This window comes from Natrix helvetica, assembly GCF_964273705.1.
Source record: "Natrix helvetica genome assembly, chromosome: 1".
NCBI classification, from domain to species: domain Eukaryota; kingdom Metazoa; phylum Chordata; class Lepidosauria; order Squamata; family Natricidae; genus Natrix; species Natrix helvetica.
The window spans coordinates 344,382,549-344,402,015 of NC_138548.1; the positions used below are offsets into that span (position 1 = coordinate 344,382,549).

The window sequence follows — 19,467 nt, forward strand, 5'->3', positions numbered from 1 at the left end:
ACTTATACAATTGTGTGAACTTGCTAAGAATTCCCCTCAACTGACTTGAAATCTACCTTTCCAAAACTGGTGCTGCCCAGATATACTGGGGCTACAGCTCCCAAAATTCCTGTCAGATTGCTTTAAAATCTTTGTATCGTATTGGATTAAATTGGGGGTAAATGGAACATAGGGGAATAGGAAGGAATTAAGCACAAGCAACTTCTTGGAAGAAGAATGGTCATACTTAGACGGCCGTGACCAGGGGGGCCTTTTACCAGGTTCGCCTGGTACGTCAGTTGCGCTCCTTCCTGGATCGGGATGCTCTGTGCACAGTCACTCATGCCCTCGTCCTTTCTCGCCTGGACTACTGCAATGCTCTCTACATGGGGCTGCCCTTGAAGAGCACCCGGAGGCTTCAGCTGGTCCAGAATGCGGGTTGTCATGGGGGTACCTAGGTGCTCCCATGTCACACCCCTTTTAGACGGCCTGCACTGGTTGCCGGTTGTTTTCCGGGTGCGATTCAAGGTATTAATTATGACCTTTAAAGCGCTCCATGGCTTAGGCCCAGGGTACCTGCGAGACCACCTACTGCCACCAGTAGCCTCCCACCGTCCAATACGATCCCACAGAGTTGGCCTCCTCAGGGTGCCGTCGGCCAAGCAGTGTCAGCTGGTGACCCCCAGGGGGAGAGCCTTCTCTGGGGGAGCGCCTTCCCTCTGGAATGAGCTGCCCCCCCGGAGCTCCGCATAATCCCTGACCTCCGGTCCTTCCGTGCCCTAAAAAGTTGGCTTTTCCAGCAAGCCGGCCTGGCCTGTTAATGTTAATGTATTTTAAATGTACTGTTTCTTTTTTTTAAAAAAAAATCGGTTTGGTCTTTTTGGAATTGGGTTTAATCTTTTTTTTAACTTTTGTGATGTGTGTTTTTAATGTTGTACGCCGCCCTGAGTCCTTTAGAGAAGGGCGGCATATAAATCCAAATAAACCTAAACCTAAACGTATGTGTCTTGCCTTATGTAGATGCTATTCTGAAGAATCAAGAATCTCTGCGTGTGGTGTTGACTAACCAGGCTACGTTAAAGAATCTTGTGGATCAGCTCCAGAACACCGTGTCTTCTATTGAGGATCGAGTCCAAGCTATTGAACAAGAAATGAGCATCTTTGCTCAGTTCAACAAAGAAATAGATCAAATTGGAGATGAAACTAACTTCAACGAGATTGCTTTTTACCCATAGAGTCCAATTACCATCTTACCCACCTTTCACTGACTTTTAGCACCGTTACTGCAATAGAAACAAATGTGATATTTGGCCTGTGTAGATATAATTGCTGTTGTTCCTAGAACCTGTTTAACAACTGTTTTAAATTGGCTTACAGAGAATTCCTCTCTCCTGAATCTAAATGTGGTTTCTCCGAAGATACAATTAGCCTTGGTCTACTCTAGCCTACTGTTTCAGAACCTCAGCATCTAAGATATGTAGATTTCTACTCCTAGAATTCTCCCAGTGTAAGAGTTGAAATCCATGCATCCTACTGTTTCTCAGGTGAGAAACATTAACAAGTTACTTAAAGAAGCCTCTTGCTGTCAGGACATCTCGCCTGCATTATACGTAGTTCATTATCCTCAGCTTTCTGAATGTTTGTTCTGCGGGAGGCCTAAACTGTTTCCTCTTGAGAAACAACTTTAAAAATGCAAGAATATTTTCTTTTCCTCCCTTAAATAGCACGTAAACATTTTTTAACATCTGGAAAACTGGTCAGAGGTGAGCCAAATGAGAAATTCAGGAACTGCATTTTATTCTGTCCCCATTTCAGCCATGCTAGCTCACATACATGGCCCCACTAGTTAAGGTTAGTGTTAATTAGGGGGGAAATGATATTGTGTTCTGGTGGTGGGTTTCATGTAATCCTATCCAGAATGGCTATCTAACACAATCTGTGGTAGTACCATAACTCTTTTGCCACACCACATCCCCAAATTGCTTTACTTGGGATACAGTCTTGTGAAGGGCAGTTTGCTGTGGGAAAATATGCTCTAAATGAACACGGAGTTTAATATATGCTGTCAGAGGCAATGGTTCCAACTTATGGGGTAGTTCTGTGAATGTACTTTGACATTAAACACAATGGAATGACATTTATGGTGTAAGTAATCCTTTATTGCTGCAGTTGTTTTCGAAGTTTTCTTTCAGAGGTCCAAACTCTTTAAAAGAAGAAGAAAAAGCAGACATTGCGTATTTGAATTATGTGGCTCGGAGTCACGGCGTACTAGTTGCGGGGTTTAACCTTGTTTAATATTTCATCTTGACGGATTTTGTAATTATCCTCTTGAGGCGGCTTAGAAATTTAACCAAGAAAGTTAGGGATGATATTACCTAATTTGGGTTAATGAAACATCTGCAAGAAAACAACCAAACTCAGAGAGCACCAAGGACCTCTCATTTAAACCCTAAGCTGCAAATATTTTCCTTTGCAAGCCCGTTTTGTAAAAGCGGCGAGGGGCGTCACTATAACCCACCCCCCGCCCCCCAGCCTGCGAAGCCGTCTCGCCCTTGCGCAAGATCCCTGGCCCTAGGTGCTGGACCTGAAAGGCGCCTCCGATCTGATCCGGTTCCTCGCCATTGTCCGCGAGGAGTTTCGAAGCGTCCTGCCTGGAGTCGGAGTAAGTCGCTTCGGAAGTGTTCCGTCGAAGGAAAGCCCGAGGAGAGAAAGCAGAGTAAGGCTCCCCACTGGTGGTGTTGGGGCGCAGTCTGGTAACTCCTGTTTAGCACCGCTTGTCAGAATGGGATGGCGGACTCAAATCTGCTTCTCTTCCCTCTTTACTTCGCTTTTGCCCGCATCTTTCCTCCCTAGCCTGCGGCTTTGTTACTTTGGATGTGAGCCGTTCCATCAGTCAAAGAAGGGGGGAAATCGGGTTTCTGTCGAAGAAGAGTCGAATAAAGAGGCTGGTGTGTGTGTGTGTGTGTGTCACCGTTTCCCTTCCAAAGTTCTTGGAAGCGGCGCAGTTTACCTCCCCTCCTCCCCAATTTCATTTGGCTAGAGCAGGGGTGTCTAAACTTGGGAACTTCAAGACTTGTGGACTTCAACTCCCAGAATCCATGCTGGCTGGGGAATTCTGGGAGTTGAAGTCCACAAGTCTTAAAGTTCCCAAGTTTGGACACCCCTGGGCTAGAGAGAGGCGCCTGCCTTCCTCCTGGCGAAATCGGTGTCTTAGGATTTGGTTCCTAATGGGCGTATCGGTTCCTAGTAAAATGGCGTCGGTGACACCCCCCCCCCCCCCATAGTAATGCACGACCTTTAGAAGACGATCCAAATGTCTGAATGTATTAACACGGGATGTATTTTCCTTACCCACCTCTGACGGGGACGCTCACTGCGGGGAACTGCTAAAGAAATACGAGGAAGGGGCGCGCGTTCACACACACGCCTGAGTTAGATTTCCAAAGAAACGCAAGGAATCTTGACTTGCCTTCCCCCCCCCCCAACAACTCACATTCCAGCTCTTCTTTGTAAGAGATTTCACAAGCAGATTTTTCAGCCAACAGGAGGAATCCCCTCCCCCCCACCTTTGCTTAACTCTTTTAGCTGATAACAAGGGGGTAATGTGTGTTTGGGAGAGTGGACAAGTTTCGTTTTCCATTTCCATTTCATCATTCTAGTGAGGTTTGGGAAATGGCCTGCCTATCAGCTGCCTGAAGAGCTCTCAGGAGGAGGAGAATTATCCTCCTGTATTTATAAATCTCTGTGGACTTGTAGCACAGTGTGCAGAGAGCAGAAACCCGAGAGGTTTGCAAATCTGGTGCCTTTTTGGCCAAGTTGTTCAAGAGCTGGCCAGGTTAGGGGAGGCTGTTCTGCAACATGGAGGCCAAAGGTGAGTCTTGAGTTTTTAGTGGTTCCTTCTCTTTGCTCATCAAAATTGAGAACTACCCTGGTGATTTGCAGATTAAATTACTATTGACAGTTTTGACTGATTGCCATTAAGTTATCTGCTCCTAGCAGTCACATCTCTAATGGCAGAAAGTAAAGAGGAACTAAAGAGCCTTGATGTGGATGAAGAAGGAGAGTGCAAAAGTTGGCTTGAAACTCAAAATTAAGAAAACTAAGATCATGGCATCCGGCCCTCTCAATTCCTGGCAAATAGATGGGGAAGAAATGGAGGTAGTGACAAATTATATTTTCCTGGGCTTCCAGGAGCACCGCAGATGGGGACTGCAGCCAAGAAATTAAAAGACGTTTGCTCCTGGAGAGGAAAGCTATAGCAAATCTAGACAGCATACTAATAAGCAGAGACATCATCCTGCCAACAAAAGTGTGTATAGTCAAGGCTATGGTTTTCCCAGTTGCTGTGAAAGTTGGACCATAAGAAAGGCTGAGTGCCAAAGAATTGAGGCCTTTGAACTATGGTGCTGGAGAAGACTCCTGCGAGTCCCTTGGACTGCAAGACGATCAAAGTGGTCAGTCCTAGAGGAGATCAACCCTGACTGCTCTTTAGAAGGCCAGATCCTGAAGATGAAACTCAAATACTTTGGCCACCTAATGAGAAGGAAGGACTCACTGGAGAAGAGCCTCATGCTGGGAAAGATTGAGGGCAAAAGAAGAAAGAGATGACAGAGAATGAGGCGGCTGGATGGAGTCTCTGAAGCAGTCGGCGTGAGCTTAAATGGACTCTAGAGGATGGTAGAGGACAGGAAGGCCTGGAGGAACGTTGTCCATGGGGTTGCGATGGGTCAGACACGACTTCGCAACTAGCAACAACAACAAAAACAGTCACATAGATATTTCTCCATGATGATCTGCCCTGCACTTGTTCTCCCAACTGTATGCTCTGTCAGGCCTGCAGCCATTTTTTAAAATTCTACTATGCATTTTATTTTATTTTATTTTATTTTTAAACAAAGTTTTATTGGTTTTCAAATATATAGGGAAGGGTAAATAGGTATACAAAATTTTTTGGCAGCTTTCATACTGCTGGTAGAGATCCCAGCACGGTACTCATTTATATAACATTGTATAACAAATTTATAGAAGAAAACAGTAAACCAAATCTTACTCTATATTGTGTAGTCTTGTGTTCCTACACGTTTCTCTTTGCCGTTTTCTAATATATCACTAACTGCTATTGTTCCAAATAATTTTAAAATTCTACTATGCATTTTCTATTGTGGGAAAATGGGAGAGGGGATTGTACGGAGTTAGATCCTATGTAGCCATAACAAAATTCTTTCTAGAAAGCAAAGCTCATCCTTTGTCTGTGGACCTCTGCACCTGACCAGAACTGGATGGGTAGAACTGCCAGCATGGCAGTGGACGATTGGAGCATGTCATTGACTTGTGGGTATGGGGGCAAGATCCTGAACTTTGAACTGGGTGAGGAAAATCAGGAAGCTTTCAGATTCGGGTTTTCTCAGATGTGCCAACGTGGCTCTCTTAATAAATTGGAACTTTGAGGAATGCTTTGCCTTGGGACTCTGATGTACTTTTGGATGCTGTTTGGAACCCTGACACGCTAATTGCCACTGTTAATTGAGTGTATTTGCCTTGCTGCTGGTTTTCTTCTTGGCTTTCCTTCCACTTTCCCAGCATTAGGCGGTTTTCCAGAGGGTTGAGTCTTTACATCATGTGTCCAAAAGAGGATAATTTGAGCTTGGTCATTTGTCTCTCAAATGAGAACTTTGGGCTGATTTGTTGGTTGATCCATTGGCTGGTTTTCTTGGCTATCCAGGGTGCTCTCAGGAGTCTTCTCCAACAAAGTTTGAAAGCATCAATATTCTTCCTATTCTGCTTCTTAAAAGTTCAACTTTTGCTTCTATAGAGTGTCACAGGGCATACCATGGCTTGAGCGATTCTGATTAACAGAATAACAGTTGGAAGAGACTACAAGGGACCAGTCCAACCTCCGGCTTAAGCAGGAGATTGTATACTAATTTAGATAAGTGGTTGTCCAATCTCTTCTTAAACCCTCCAATGATGGAGCACTCACAATTTCTGGAGGCAAGCAGTTCCACTGATTACCATATTTTTCAGACTATAAGACACTCCGAAGAATAAGACACACCTAGCTTTTGGGGAGGAAAACACGAAAAAAAAAAAAAACCTGCCTCTGCCTCCCAGCAATTTGCCTCCTTGCAGCAAACAGTGTGGTCAGCGTCAGCACAGTCTGATTTAACACAAGCAGCTGATTGGTGGTTGGATCTGCCTCTCAGAATACCTCCTATCAGCTGTTCCAGGCTGCAGAGATTGCCCTGTCACCACTGCCCATCGTCTCCGCCTGGAACGGGCCAAAAATGGAGCAGGCAGAGGCTGAAATGGGTTGTGTAGAGGCCGAAAATGGGGGGTGCGGGGAGTGAAACAGGTTGTGCAAAGGCTGAAAATTGGGCACACGGAGGCAGTGATAGATAGCAGTACCGATGGGCGACACTGGTACAACGATTCCCGCAGCCTGGAACAGCTGATCGGAGGTATTCTGGGGGGCAGATTTAACTGCCAATCAGCTGTGCTGAAGCTGACCAGGTTGTTTGCTGTTTGCTGCAATGAGGCAAATTGCTGGGAAGAAATGGCGGGGGCCAGCAGGTGGGCGGGGCTTCAGCAACATTTGCTGTATGATGCACAGACATTTCCACCCACTTTTGGGGGAGGGGGATAGAGTGTCTTATACTCTGAAAAATATGGTAATTGTTCTAACTCTGGGATGGTGAACCTATGGCGCATGTGCCACAGGTGGCACGTGGAGCCATTTGTCAGGGCACATAAGGCGTTCAGCCTTTTTAAAAGACATTTTCCACCCACCCCAGACTCCAGAGGCTTTATAGGAGCCTGGGGAGGGTGAAAAGAGCCCCCCCCCCCCCGAGGCCCTCTGGAAGCTTCAGGAGCTTCTCTGAAGCCTCCAGAATGCAAAAGAACGGCCCTATGGGCAAAACGGAAGTTCGGGAACTTCTGGTTTGCTCGGAGAGTCGGCTTAAGCCCTCCGGAGGCTTCAGGGACCTTCAGGAGGCTTCCCTGAAGCCTCAGGAGGACTAAAAAGAACTCTATGAGCAAACCGGAAGTCACTTCCGGTTGAGGGTCAGGCTTTAATCTGAGTTAAAATACTTGAGTTAATATGAATTATGGTTGATGACTGTGGAAGAGATGCACGAAAGCCGTTTTGTAACCAACGGATACACTTTCTACAGTATGCAAAGGAGGAGGATTCTTTGTGTTGTGTTTGTTTTGAAAATTAAAAAAAAAATATTAAAAAAAAAGTTCAAAGAGGTTTGCCAGTACTGTGGCAGTTACGGCAATATGTTGTGTTCCATTTTGTGGTTTAGGAGTCCCTAATTCCAAACTCTTTTTTTTCTTGACAGCTTTTGCCACTATGAAAGAGGAGAATGATTTGCCTAAGTCTTTTCTGACTGATGAAGAAGCTAATGAGTTCAAACCGGTTTGTAGCTCTTCCTACCTGAAGAAATTCGGGGGGCTCCTCTTACGATTCACCATGTTGCGGCATAATAAAAAGAGTGGCACCAAAAATACTGGGTCCGACATCTTCCACCAGTACCCACCGACTCTGCCTTCCGTCAGAAATCTCACCTCGGCTTTCATCTCGGTTTTTTCGGTTTTTGTATTATTTTCAATTGTATTATTATTGGTGGTAAATGGGCTGGGTACAAGGTATCCATTTAAGAATAACGTGACCCCCATTGCTGACCCTATTAAAGGAGAAGCGGTCCCTAAAAATCTCACGGTGTCAATCCTGCACGAAGCCCAGAAATCCGAACCATTTTGTGAGGCCATGGAAAATTGCTTCGACAGAGCGATCAAGGAATTCATATCGGAGCCACAGATTGTAAAGGAGAATGCCAAGATGATCCTTGAGTGTAACGGAACGAGGAGGGAGTTTGTGTCTGGGAAAGGAGAAAACTCTATCGAGGTGTTCTGGGTGGATGGAAAAACCCAGTACATGGTCAAAGAAGCCAATCCACAAGTCTATGTAGCAAGGCTGGGGCGCCAAGATTTACCACTCAGCCTTGGCAGCCTCTTGAATGTCTACCAACAGCTGGCTTCCCTTGAAGGACAGGAGCTGCAGCAGTGCCTAAGTGAGGTGATAGAGAAATTTCCCAAGGAACCGCAAACTCTGCAGGACAATGCCGTGTTGCAGGTGTCATGCGGAGGGAGTAATGTGACCTTCCGCTCGGAAGCTGGGAAGAATGAAATCAACGTATACAAAGATACGCAGGGGGCGATTGTATATAATGTAAAAGCTAGAGGAAGGGCTTGGTGGGACCGATTATTCGTAAAGCCCTAAGTTAAGGAATGATATCAAAGAAGGCAGTGTGGGTGGAAGCTCTGTGGTTCTGCACAGATGATTTACAAGTTCCCTGTTTCCCTGAAAATAAGCCATCCCCGGATAATAAACCCAATTGGGCTTTTGAGGGCATGCGCTAAAATAAGACCCACCCCGAAAATATTGCCACACAGCAGCAGCCATCCGGTGGCCACGCTTGCTGCTTCCTGCACGTCAAAAATAATAATAATGCTTATGAATGAAAATAATAATGCTTATGAATGAACAAGGAATGTTACAATTTATCTAAAGTTAGTTTAATAAAAGGGGAGTTAAATTACAAGAGGAGGTAGGATGCTATAGTTAGTTAGCTTATGTTAGTGCACGATTGTTAAAGGTTTATACCCTGTATTTTGCTCTGGGAGGTTGGGGGGAGGGTGGGTTGGAGGAGGGGGAGGGTTGGGGTGGAGGGAGGGAAGGGGATGGGGAAATATTTGTAAAAACTATTAAATTCTTTAACAAAATAATAATAGGACCTCCCTGAAAATAAGGCCAAGTGCTTATTTCGGGGGTCTAAAGAAAATGAGACCCTGTCTTATTTTTGGGGAAACACAGTAGTCCTTGACCTATGACCACAATTGAGCCCAAAATTGCTGTCGCTAAACAAGACAGTTGTGAAATGCCCCATTTTGCAACTTTTCTTTCCAGTTAAGTGAATCCCTGCAGTTGTTACCCTGTTTCCCCCGAAAAATAAGACCCTTTCACTTTCAATTACTTTACCTCCAATCCAGTCAAACATAAATGTTGCATTTTCCATATTGTATTCTTATGCTCTCTTTTTAATGATTGCTTAAATAAAGTTTTAAATCGTTACTGGGTGTCCTGTTCCTTGGCTTCTAAACACCCTCTTTCTAATTCAACTGTTAGGATATGTTTTGGGTATAGATCCCACAATATTTGCATTACAGTGAAGATAAAAAGGAGACAAGATGTTTTTTACCCCCGTCTCAGCACTTGCTTTCTCACAGCGAAGGTTTTGGTAGTGATATTTGGTGGCCCAAGGTGTCAGATGGGGGAGAAAAGTCTTATCAAAAGAGACGCTTTGTCTTGGCCACTAGGAAGTTGTTAAATGATACTATGAAGACTTCATAGAATATTTTAGAGAAAAATCTGATAGAAACAGATCCAGAAGATTATTAATAGAAAGTTTAAGTGGGAATACTATATAGGTAGGGGCTCAATTTACAAACACAATTGAGCCCAACATTTCTGTTGCTAAGTGAGGCAGCTTTGTTAAGTGAGTTTTATCCCATTTTATGACCTTTCTTGCCACAGTTAAGCGAATCGCTGCAGTTGTTAAGTTAGTAACACGGTGGTTAAAGAAATCTGGCTTCCCCATTGACTTTGCTTGTCAGAAGGTCACAAAAGGTGATCATGTGACTTTGTGATACTGCATCCATCATAAATATGAGTCCATTGCCCAGCATATGAAGTTTGGTCACATGATCATGGCAATAGTGGGTTCCTGATCCTGTTGCAACTGGTACGGTGCAACGGGGCCGGGCGTCCACCACATGAAGGCCCACAGCGCCAACATGCACTTACTGGCTACTCTGCGCCGCCGCCGCAATGCTCCAGCTGCTCAGCGGAGCGTCGCACAAGCGCCATACGCTCTGCGCGCGGAAGCCCTGAACAACTCAAATACCGGTAAGGAGCACGGGTGGGTGGGCCCTCCAGAGCACCATACCCGAACGGTACCTGGTCCCGTGGGCATCGGTACGCCAGTACTGGGGCGTACTGGTTTTAACCCACCACTGGACCATGGGGATGCTGCAATGGTCATGAAAAACAGTCATATGTCACTTGTCTCAGGGCCATTGGTAACTTTGAACAGTTGCTAAATGAACTGTTGTAAGTTGAGGACTACCTGCACTGTAGATGAAAACGGGAGAAGAGGCATTGGCTAGAAATTGGAGCAAGCAAAAGGAACCAAGACTTTCTCAACAGGATCTACCACTTCTGCTAAAACGGGAGAAAATTTACATTTTTGTACATTGCAGCTTGACCTACTTAATTCAAAAATACCAGAAGGCTAACACTAGAATTGGAGCTTGAATCAACTAAATACTTGGTACAAAATAATTATCTGAATCATTAGAAGAGTGTAAAAAGGACACCTGAGCCATTGCCTGCAAAAGTGGATCTAAAGTGATTTTAAAGTAGCAAACAATTCGGTGTGTGTGTGTGTGTGTCTTCCCTTGCACAGATATTACATTTTGAATCTTGGTAACATTCCCATTGAATTTTGGTAACATTCCCACTTAACATTCAAAGGGTGTTTCGTGTAATCTCTTTCCGGTTTCCAAACTTGAATATAACTCTGTGCAACTCCAGATTTAACCAGGGAGAGAAATTTCTACTCGAGATATTTTTCCTTTTGCTATTCCAGCAGAAATAATGCTGTCTGAATTATAAATATTGCTTCTGGTTGGCTTGATATAGCTAAATTTCAACTATAGTGCCATAGAGATTACCTGTGTTTTCCCGAAAATAAGACAGGGTCTTATTTTCTTTTGACCCTCGAAATAAATGCTTGGCCTTGTTTTGGGGGAGGTCTTACTATTTTTGAGGTGAAAGAGGCGGCGAGCGTGGTCACCTCATGGCTACTGCTGTGTTACAATATTTTTCAGGAAGGGCTTATTTTCGGGGGAGGGCTTATTTTAGCGCATGCGCTCAAAAGCCCCATTGGATTTATTATCCGGAGAGGGCTTATTTTCAGGGAAACAAGGTACTATAAATAATGTCATAGGCTGCTTTGAAATAGGCCTGGTTTAACGTTTTGGAAAATCGCAGGGGTTACATTAATGAGTAAAAGTAATAATGTAACAGTTTGATTACTTGTGAGATTATTAAAGACACGCATTTGAACGCAGACCACATCCAAGTTGTTAGCAGCAGGATGGAGTCTCATCATGAAAAGAGAACAAAGCTTTTTAGTATAACATGATGATTTTACAGGGATATTGAAATCACCCAGATGAAGATTGTTTCAGATTGATAACCAAGAGATAAATTTTTCAATAAATTGTCTTATAATCAGGATTAAACGAACAACTGGAAATTTAAATTAAACCAGGAAATCAAATGAATCCAAAACCATTGCAAAAGGACAGACATTTGCTGATGTTATTTTATATCTAAGATCAAATGGCCACCCTGATATTTTGGTCCAGGACTTGTAATAATTCATAACTCCCATTAGCAAAGAATTGCTTATGCTTAAACTACCATCCAGACTTAGCCACGAATAAAGCAGATCGTTAAGAACCTGGATTGAAACTGCACTGAAATAGTGACCTAGCACTGGTCCTCGCACGTACAACGGTCACAGCTTCCCCATGGTCACTTGGTCAAAATTTAAGCACTTGGCAACCAGCATGTATTTACAGTGGTTGCAGCATCCCCAGAGGCCTGTGATTCCCATGTGACTGTAGGAAGTTAGCACCCACCCCTCCCTCTCCTAGAAAAATGAAATATTTTAGGAAATATTAAAGGCAGAATATTATATTTCCCTGGATGAGAAAAGGAGAAATATGTTTTTAAAGACAAAGCAGCTTCCTGCCCCCCCCCCTTTGTCAATGGGTCATTAGGGCCTGAGCGAGTCTATTCTACATAACAAAAGTAGGATTAGCCCTCTACCTATCTCACCACATGGCACCTGGGAAAATTACATCAGCCAGCAAGGTTCAAACAAGCTTGGGTCTCAGGACAGCCTACAAAGTTAGCTAAGACCACCACCACCCTCCCCCTGGGAGTCTGACAACCAATCAGAATACATTTCTTACACCGGAACAGGAAGTTCTAAGGTGGGGCCCAGGAGAGGGTATAAAACTCACAGCATCTCGGCCCTTTTTTTCTTCTTCACCCAACATCTGGAAGCATGTGATCTCCCTTTTAACCCAGGAGCTCCAAGGCATGTGATCCTGTTCACCATTAAAACCATCTTTCCAAGCAGCTTCCATGTTTCCAGTGTCATTTCCCCCCACTTGGAACTGAACCCAGATGGACATTTCTTCCAACATGACCTTCCGAGATGGCTTCTGACAAGCCAAGTCAATGGGGAAAGACGGATTTGCCTAAGAACCAATGTGATTCATTTAACAACTGCAGTGATTTCCTTTACAATTGTGGCCATAAAATGAGGGGTGACTTACTTAACAACCCCCTTGCTTAGCAATGGTCCCAACTGTGGCCATAAGTCAAGAACTACCTCCAGTCTGTGTTTGTCTAATTCTAGAATTTCCGAATGTGACTTTCCCCATAAGAAGAGCTTGCTTTCTCCCTATCCTAATGGGCACAACTTATCTCTGTGGCTGAGCTTAATGTTTGTCCTTGCGTTCCTTTCTTATCTGTTGCGCAACCCTTTGCTTCTCTGTAATAATAAAGCTCTATCTTCCCTTCTAAAATGGCATTGAGGGTTTCCCCCCCCCCCCAACCGGAACATTTAACTCCAATAGACAATACATCCCAAGCTTTGTGAAAATACCCAATATTTTATAAACATTATTAAAATTCGTGCTGCCTTGACACAGGGATGAGGAACACAGAATGTGGTTTCTGATAGTGAAAGGACAGGGCTATTTAGCAAGATAAGATTTCCAGAAAATGAGGATTATTATTTTTTGAATATGTATGAAATCATCAGAAGAAACAGGGCAGTATTGCTACAGAATTAGACAGGAATAAATAGATAGTCCTCAACTTATGACCACACATTGTTGTTAGTCACGACCCATTGTGTCCGACCCATCGCAGCCCCATGGACAACGTTCCTCCAGGCCTTCCTGTCCTCTACCATCCTCTGGAGTCCATTTAAGCTCACGCCTACTGCGGCGGTGACTCCATCCAGCCTCCTCATTCTCTGTCGTCCCCTTCTTCTTTTGCCCTTCATCTTTCCCAGCATTAGGCTCTTCTCCAGTGAGGCCTTCCTTCTCATTAGGTGGCCAAAGTATTTAAATGACCACAAACAGAGAGGGGTAAATAGAGTTAGTAGTATCCTCCCCCTGCCATGCCCACCAAGCCACACCATGCCCACCAAGCCACGCCCACAGAACCGGTAGTAAAAAAAAATTGAATTTCACCACTGCTGCAAACCATACAATACAATACAATACAATAGTAGAGTTGGAAGGGACCTTGGAGGTCTTCTAGTCCAACCCCCTGCCTAGGCAGGAAACCTTATACCGTTTCAGACAAATAGCTATCCAACATCTTCTTAAAGACTTCCAGTGTTGGGGCATTCACAACTTCTGGAGGCAAGCTGTTCCACTGATTAATTGTTCTAACTGTTAGGAAATTTCTCCTCAGTTCTAACTTGCTTCTCTCCTTGATTAGTTTCCACTCATTGTTTCTTGTTCTCCCTTCAGGTGCCTTGGAGAATAGTTACCGTAGACACCCTCTTCTTTGTGGCAACCTCTGAGATATTGGAATACTGCTATCATGTCTCCCCTAGTCCTTCTTTCTCTTAAGCTAAACATACCCAGTTCCTGCAACCATTCTTCATATGTTTTAGTCTCCAGTCCCCTAATCATCTTTGTTGCTCTTCTCTGCACTCTTTCTAGAGTCTCCACATCTTTTTTACATCGTGGCAACCAGAACTGAATGCAGTATTCCAAGTGTGGCCTTACCAAGGCATTATAAAGTGGTATTAACACTTCACGTGATCTTGATTCTATCCCTCTGTTGATGCAGCCTAGAATTGTGTTGGCTTTTTTGGCAGCTGCTGCACACTGCTGGCTCATATTTAAATGTTTGTCCACTAGGACTCCAAGATCGCTTTCACAGTTACTACTATTGAGCAAGGTACCACCTATACTGTACCTGTGCATTTCGTTTTTGTTACCTAAATGCCAGTTGCCGAGCATCCGAATTTTGATCATGTGACCACAGGGATGCTGCAACAGTCGTGTGAAAACGGTAATCAGTAATTTTTTTGAATGCTGTTTTAACTTCAGTCACTAAACGAACAGTTGTAAGTTGAGGACTTCCCGCAAGAAGGTGTAAACCTTTACTACTGCAAAAACCTGGATGTCTCTGAATTTTAGCATGACAATTCTTGGAAGCTGCTGCTTGCCTAGCAAATGCTAATTCTTTTATAATCCATTAACTGTGCTTTTCTTTCCTCATGTGTTTGTGAATTTATTCCACTCCATCAAGTCTTGTTCTTCCCTCTGCTTCCCTTCATTTCCCAGCTAACTCTTCCCTTCATCTCATTCTGGATCAGAGCATGTGTGTATTCTTGTGTCTCGGTGTTAACGTTTGTATGAGCGAGAGAGAATAGACAATGTAAGTGAATGGGAATCAATTAATTTTCTGGTGATGATGGGATTGAGTCAGATTTGTCATTTCTATGGACCAAATCACTCCAACATCTTCTGATCTTTTTATTTCTTCTTTGAGTTGTTTTATGCTCTGGCTTGTGTCAGCTTGGATGGTGTCCAGCCATCGTGTTCTTTGGCTGCCTGGTTCCCTTTTACAGCTAACTCTTCCTAACACAATTGTTTTCTCCAGTGAATTCCTAGGCATTACATGGCCCAGAGAGACACAATTTTGTGGTTTTTGCCTTCTAGTGACATGTCTGGTCCTGTGGGCTGCAGTACTTGCTTCTTAAGTCACCTTCACTATCCAAGGAAATTAATTTTCTAAAAGGAATGTTATTACACAAGGTTTTTTTATTCACATATTAATTTAATTAGTATTTATATTTTTATTTTGGTACTGAGATTTTTTTTTAAACGAATACAATTCTTAGAAAAAATCCTAACGTGGCATATCTCGGCTCATGGCCAGAATATTTTCAGCTGACCTTTCCATATCGTTTTGTTTCTTTGCTTTTTGTTTGTTTCAAGCATTAAGCCTGAAATGGTCTGTGTTGAACTATGATACTTTTGGCTCATCTCAAATCTTAAGTTAGAATAGAATAACAGAGTTGGAAGGGACCTTGGAGATCTTCTAGTCCAGTGATGGCGAACCTATGGCACGCGTGCCACAGGTGGCACGCGGAGCCATTTGTCAGGGCACGTGAGGCGCTGTCCTGTCAGTTGGCCAGCGCGCATGCGCGAGCTGGCAAGCTGAGTTCACTGTTTTTAAAAGCCATTTTTCGCCCTCCCCAGGCTCCAGAGGCTTTATAGGAGCCTGAGGAGGGTGAAAAGAGCCCCCCCGCCCCCTCCAGAGGCTTCAGGGACCGTCTGGAGGCTTCCCTGAAGCCTTCGGAATGCTTCAAATGACCCTCCGAGCAAACCGGAAGTGATTTCCGGTTTGCTTGGAGGGTTGTTTTAAGCGTTCCGAAGGCTTCAGGGAAGCCTCCGGACGATCCCTGAAGCCTCCGGAGGGCCTCTGGGGGGCCGGGAGAGGCTCTTTTCGCCCTTCCCAGGCTCCTATAAAGCCTCTGGAGCCTGGAGAGGGCCAAAAAAGCATGTAAAAATGGGGAGGGGCACTTGTTATGCGCACATGCGCACTGGGGGGTTGCACATTGCATTATGGGTGCGGCACACCCACACACAACCCCCCTGCGCTCCCCCCGCTTGTGGCACGCGAGCCAAAAAAGGTTCGCCATCGCTGTTCTAGTCCAACCCCCTGCCTAGACAGGAAACCCTATACCAGTGATGGCGAACCTTTTTTGGCTCACGTGCCAAAAGTGGGGGGAACGCAGGGGGGGTCGTGCGCAGGGGTGCCACACCCATAATCCTATGCGCGTGCAACCAGCGTGACCCCCCCGTTTTTAGCGTGCTTTTTTCACCCTCCCCAGGCTCCAGAGGCTTTTTAGAAGCCTGGAGAGGGTGAAAACAACCTCCCTCAACCCCCCGACTTCCGGTTTGCTCGTAGGGTCATTTTTTGTCCTCCTGGAGGCTCCTAAATGCTCCGGCGAGTGAAAACCGGCCCTACGAGCAAACCAGAAGTCCGTTCCTGAAGTTCCAGTTTGTCCGTAGGGCCGGCTTTTCGCGCTCCGGAGGCACGAAAATGGCCTCAAAAGAAGGCCAAAGTCAGCTGGTCTGGTGCACGCATGCGCACTGGAGCTGACAGGGCAAGACCTCGTGTGCCCTAACAAATGGTTCCGTGTGCCACCTATGGCATGCATGCCATAGGTTCGCCATCACGGCCCTATAACACTTCAGACAAATGACTATCCAACATCTTCTTAAAGACTTCCAGTGTTGAGGCATTCACAGCTTCTGGAGGCAAGCTGTTCCACTGATTAATTGTTCTGTCAGGAAGTTTCTCCTCAGTTCTAAGTTGCTTCTCTCCTTGGTTAGTTTCCACCCATTGCTTCTTGTTCTACCCTCAGGTGCTTTGGAGAATAGTTTGACTCCCTCTTCTTTGTGGCAACCCCTGAGATATTGGAAGACTGCTATCATGTCTCCCCTAGTCCTTCTTTCTCTTAAGCTAAACATACCCAGTTCCTGCAACCGTTCTTCATATGTTTTAGCCTCCAGTCCCCTAATCATCTTTGTTGCTCTTCTCTGCACTCTTTCTAGAGTCTCCACATCTTTTTTACATCGTGGCGACCAGAACTGAATGCAGTATTCCAAGTGTGGCCTCACCAAGGCATTATAAAGTGGTATTAACACAAGTTACCCTGATACATTCCTATAATGAGAAATCATGGATAGCCCAGTCAATTAAAACAATTATTTTTTTATGAATAATGTTAAAGCCACAATCTGATATTTTGCATTAAGCTGTGGGTTGCTGGAGAACTGCCAGTACAGTCATATTCAAAGCTCCACCTTATCGACTTTTGCATTCATGCATGTGCATAGGTACATACTGTAGCTTTAGAAGGCAAAGCAAATTAAATTCATCAGGTCTGTCTAATTCTCAATTCCCAGATGGACAACAACATTTATATGGGAGCCATCAAAACATACCTTTGATTGTTTTGAGTCCAATCAGCCAAGTACTAATTTGAGACTGGACGAACTGAAAGGTTCCGGTAGCAATATTTTCTGACATTCAAGAATTTTCACATTCAGTACAGCATTTGATGATATTACCTAATTGGACAATGAAATATCTGCACACAGCCAACCTAGCTCAGAAAGCAGCATTCAAAATATGGCCGTCGCTTCTGAACTGCCAACTCCTTCAGCTATTCAGGAAAGCTCCATGTGGGGGCGCTCTTATTTCATTCACTCTTAAATCTGTGATGGCTCACGGGGTTAAAGACACAGAGCTGGTAAGCTGGAAAGCTCACAGCCCAAGTTCGAGACCTGAGTGCCGCAAGGAGCTCCCGTTCCTTGCCCCAGCTCCTGCCCTCCTAGCAGCTCGAAAGCATGTAAAAGCAAGTAGATAAATAGGTACCACTTCAGGGGGAAGGTAACAGGGTTCTGTGTGCCTTTGGTGTATAGCTATGCTGGCTACAGGACCACAGAAAATGTCTTCGGACAATGCTGGCTTCCTTGGCCAAGAAACAGAGATGAGTAACATGTCCTAGACATGACTGAAAGGAGAAACCTTTACCTTTTTACCTAATCCTTGACTACCAAGCAAATTTTTTTTCCATGTAACAATTGCCTGGAAAAGGCAGATTTTTTTAAAAAAATGTTCAGACTTAACTCACATATGCTGCAGAAGCTCAGAAAGGCCACTACCAGCTCTCCCAGAAGCAAGAAAGGTGCGCCTGGTCTTGCTCAACTTAGCACCTTCTATCATAGAGAAGTCTCTCTATTTTTTTGTGGGGGACATACAAAGTACTCAGAATTTCATGCAGAATTTGAAAGAGAAATCTAATTGCAAACATTGAGAACTGGTTAAGGACCTTTGTTTTTTCCCCTTCAATTTTTTTCATTTGGATTTTTTTTTTCCCCAGAACAAAACCTTGGAGGCTAAAAATGAAGGCAGATGTGGCTCCTTTATCAAGAGACTGTATTATTTTTGTTATGGTGTTTTTTTAAAATTTGGTCAAAGGAGCAGGGAAGAGAATTACGTACACACAGAGGCACATAATGTTTCCCACTGCGGTTATTTTGCATGCCGTTTAACCACATATCTGCTGTTATCTTTTCCCGTCTGTATTGTTTTTTTTTTTGGCCCAAACACTGATACAAAGCAAGACGGGCTTTCTTTCAAAAGTAGATAGCCTTCCACTGTTGCTGCTGGGTATACTGGGATTACATTTTCCATGATGTACAAGCATTGGTCATGTTACATGGGAAACATATAAGCTGTCCCCTAACAAACATGGAGGGCAATAAATTAGCAAAGACTATTTTGAGAGCAATGAACACGGATCCTGTGGCCAGCAGAGTGATGGCACATCAACCCAATTTACCTGGACTCTGAATGTGCAAACAGTTTTTGGCTTCTGTCCAATGTTCATCCCCTGAAGAGAGATGCGTTTGATTAGGGGGGAGGAGAAGGTCGGTGGGAAGTTTTACACTGAAAATATCCTCCTGTGTCTACTTTGGCTCAGCGGTACTTGTCAATGGGCGCTAGGAGATTATACCAAAGAAAGCACAGGACAGAAGATTATATTTGTGGCGAAGTCATTGGAAGACATTCAAATGCCATTGAAAGTGACTGTATTTGATTTCTGATCCCTGTTTTTTTTTTTTCATTTTTGAATCTGGAGTTTCCCTGACTAGGCAAATGCCGTAAGCCATTTGCCTCACCATCTGGGTAAGATGCTCAACACTCAACTTAGCTCTGAGGTTACGTAGCTGAAATATCAAAAATCTATGAGCTGGGAGAGGTTGCGCTCTAGCCCTTCCGATGCCATTGCAAAGCACTCGATTCGTGAGACACACCGTCCAACGACGCCACCAGAAAGCCCTTCCTTCGGTAGCTGAATCAACATCATGATTAACTCCATACTTTTTTCCCCGTCAAGAGGCCGCCTCTGACACTTGGCTGCAGCCGCAAGCGAACAACAAAGCTTCAGCAACCAATTGGTGGCTTTGAAGAATCAGCTTGGAGTGAACGATGGCCTCAGGTTTCCTTGGTTTATAGCATCCTCTCTATGCACTATAGCTCCCTCCTATCCTGCATCCACTCGACTTGCCAGTAAAAACAGGCTGTCGAGAAATAATTTCCAACATTCATACAAGCAAACTTTAAAACATCTTTGTAACCCCCTTCAAGGGGAGATCCCCCTCCATCTACGGGGCACAGAAAACAGCTACCTTTCCCACATTTGACCAGCTTTGCCCACTGCCAATGCAATCCTATGT

At 44.4% G+C, this 19,467-nt stretch overlaps 2 protein-coding genes across 5 annotated transcripts in view; one reads left to right on the forward strand and one right to left on the reverse strand.

The window, feature by feature from the left end:
* The first annotated feature begins 2,350 nt into the window (after positions 1–2,350).
* LOC309383463 (uncharacterized protein) lies at positions 2,351–9,112 on the forward strand. Of its 3 annotated transcripts, none has more exons than XM_081936059.1 (2): positions 2,351–2,641; positions 7,320–9,112. In XM_081936059.1, the coding sequence occupies exons 1-2, from the start codon at positions 2,368–2,370 to the stop codon at positions 8,258–8,260; spliced, it is 1,215 nt and encodes a 404-aa protein (XP_081792185.1). In that variant the 5' UTR covers positions 2,351–2,367; the 3' UTR covers positions 8,261–9,112. The 3 variants fall into 3 exon arrangements, with proteins under 3 accessions (XP_081792185.1, XP_081792184.1, XP_081792186.1); XM_081936058.1 differs by having other exon boundaries at positions 2,353–2,695; XM_081936060.1 differs by lacking the exon at positions 2,351–2,641 and adding an exon at positions 3,737–3,850.
* Positions 9,113–16,913: 7,801 nt separating this feature from the next.
* LOC309383388 (E3 ubiquitin-protein ligase TRIM39-like) overlaps positions 16,914–19,467 on the reverse strand; it is a 33,184-nt gene continuing 30,630 nt past the window's right edge. For both annotated transcript variants that reach the window (XM_081935877.1, XM_081935878.1), the window contains exon 8: positions 16,914–19,467. This exon is cut by the window's right edge and continues 910 nt beyond it. The gene's annotated coding sequence lies outside the window, so the exon portion shown is untranslated.

Bases quoted from the DNA above. Each gene is read 5' to 3' on its own strand.
- LOC309383463 (XM_081936058.1), top strand. From the start codon at position 2,368: ATGAAACATCTGCAAGAAAACAACCAAACTCAGAGAGCACCAAGGACC. The intron at 2,696-7,319 runs GTAAGGCTCCCC...TTTTCTTGACAG, and splicing joins GCCCGAGGAGAGAAAGCAGA to CTTTTGCCACTATGAAAGAG.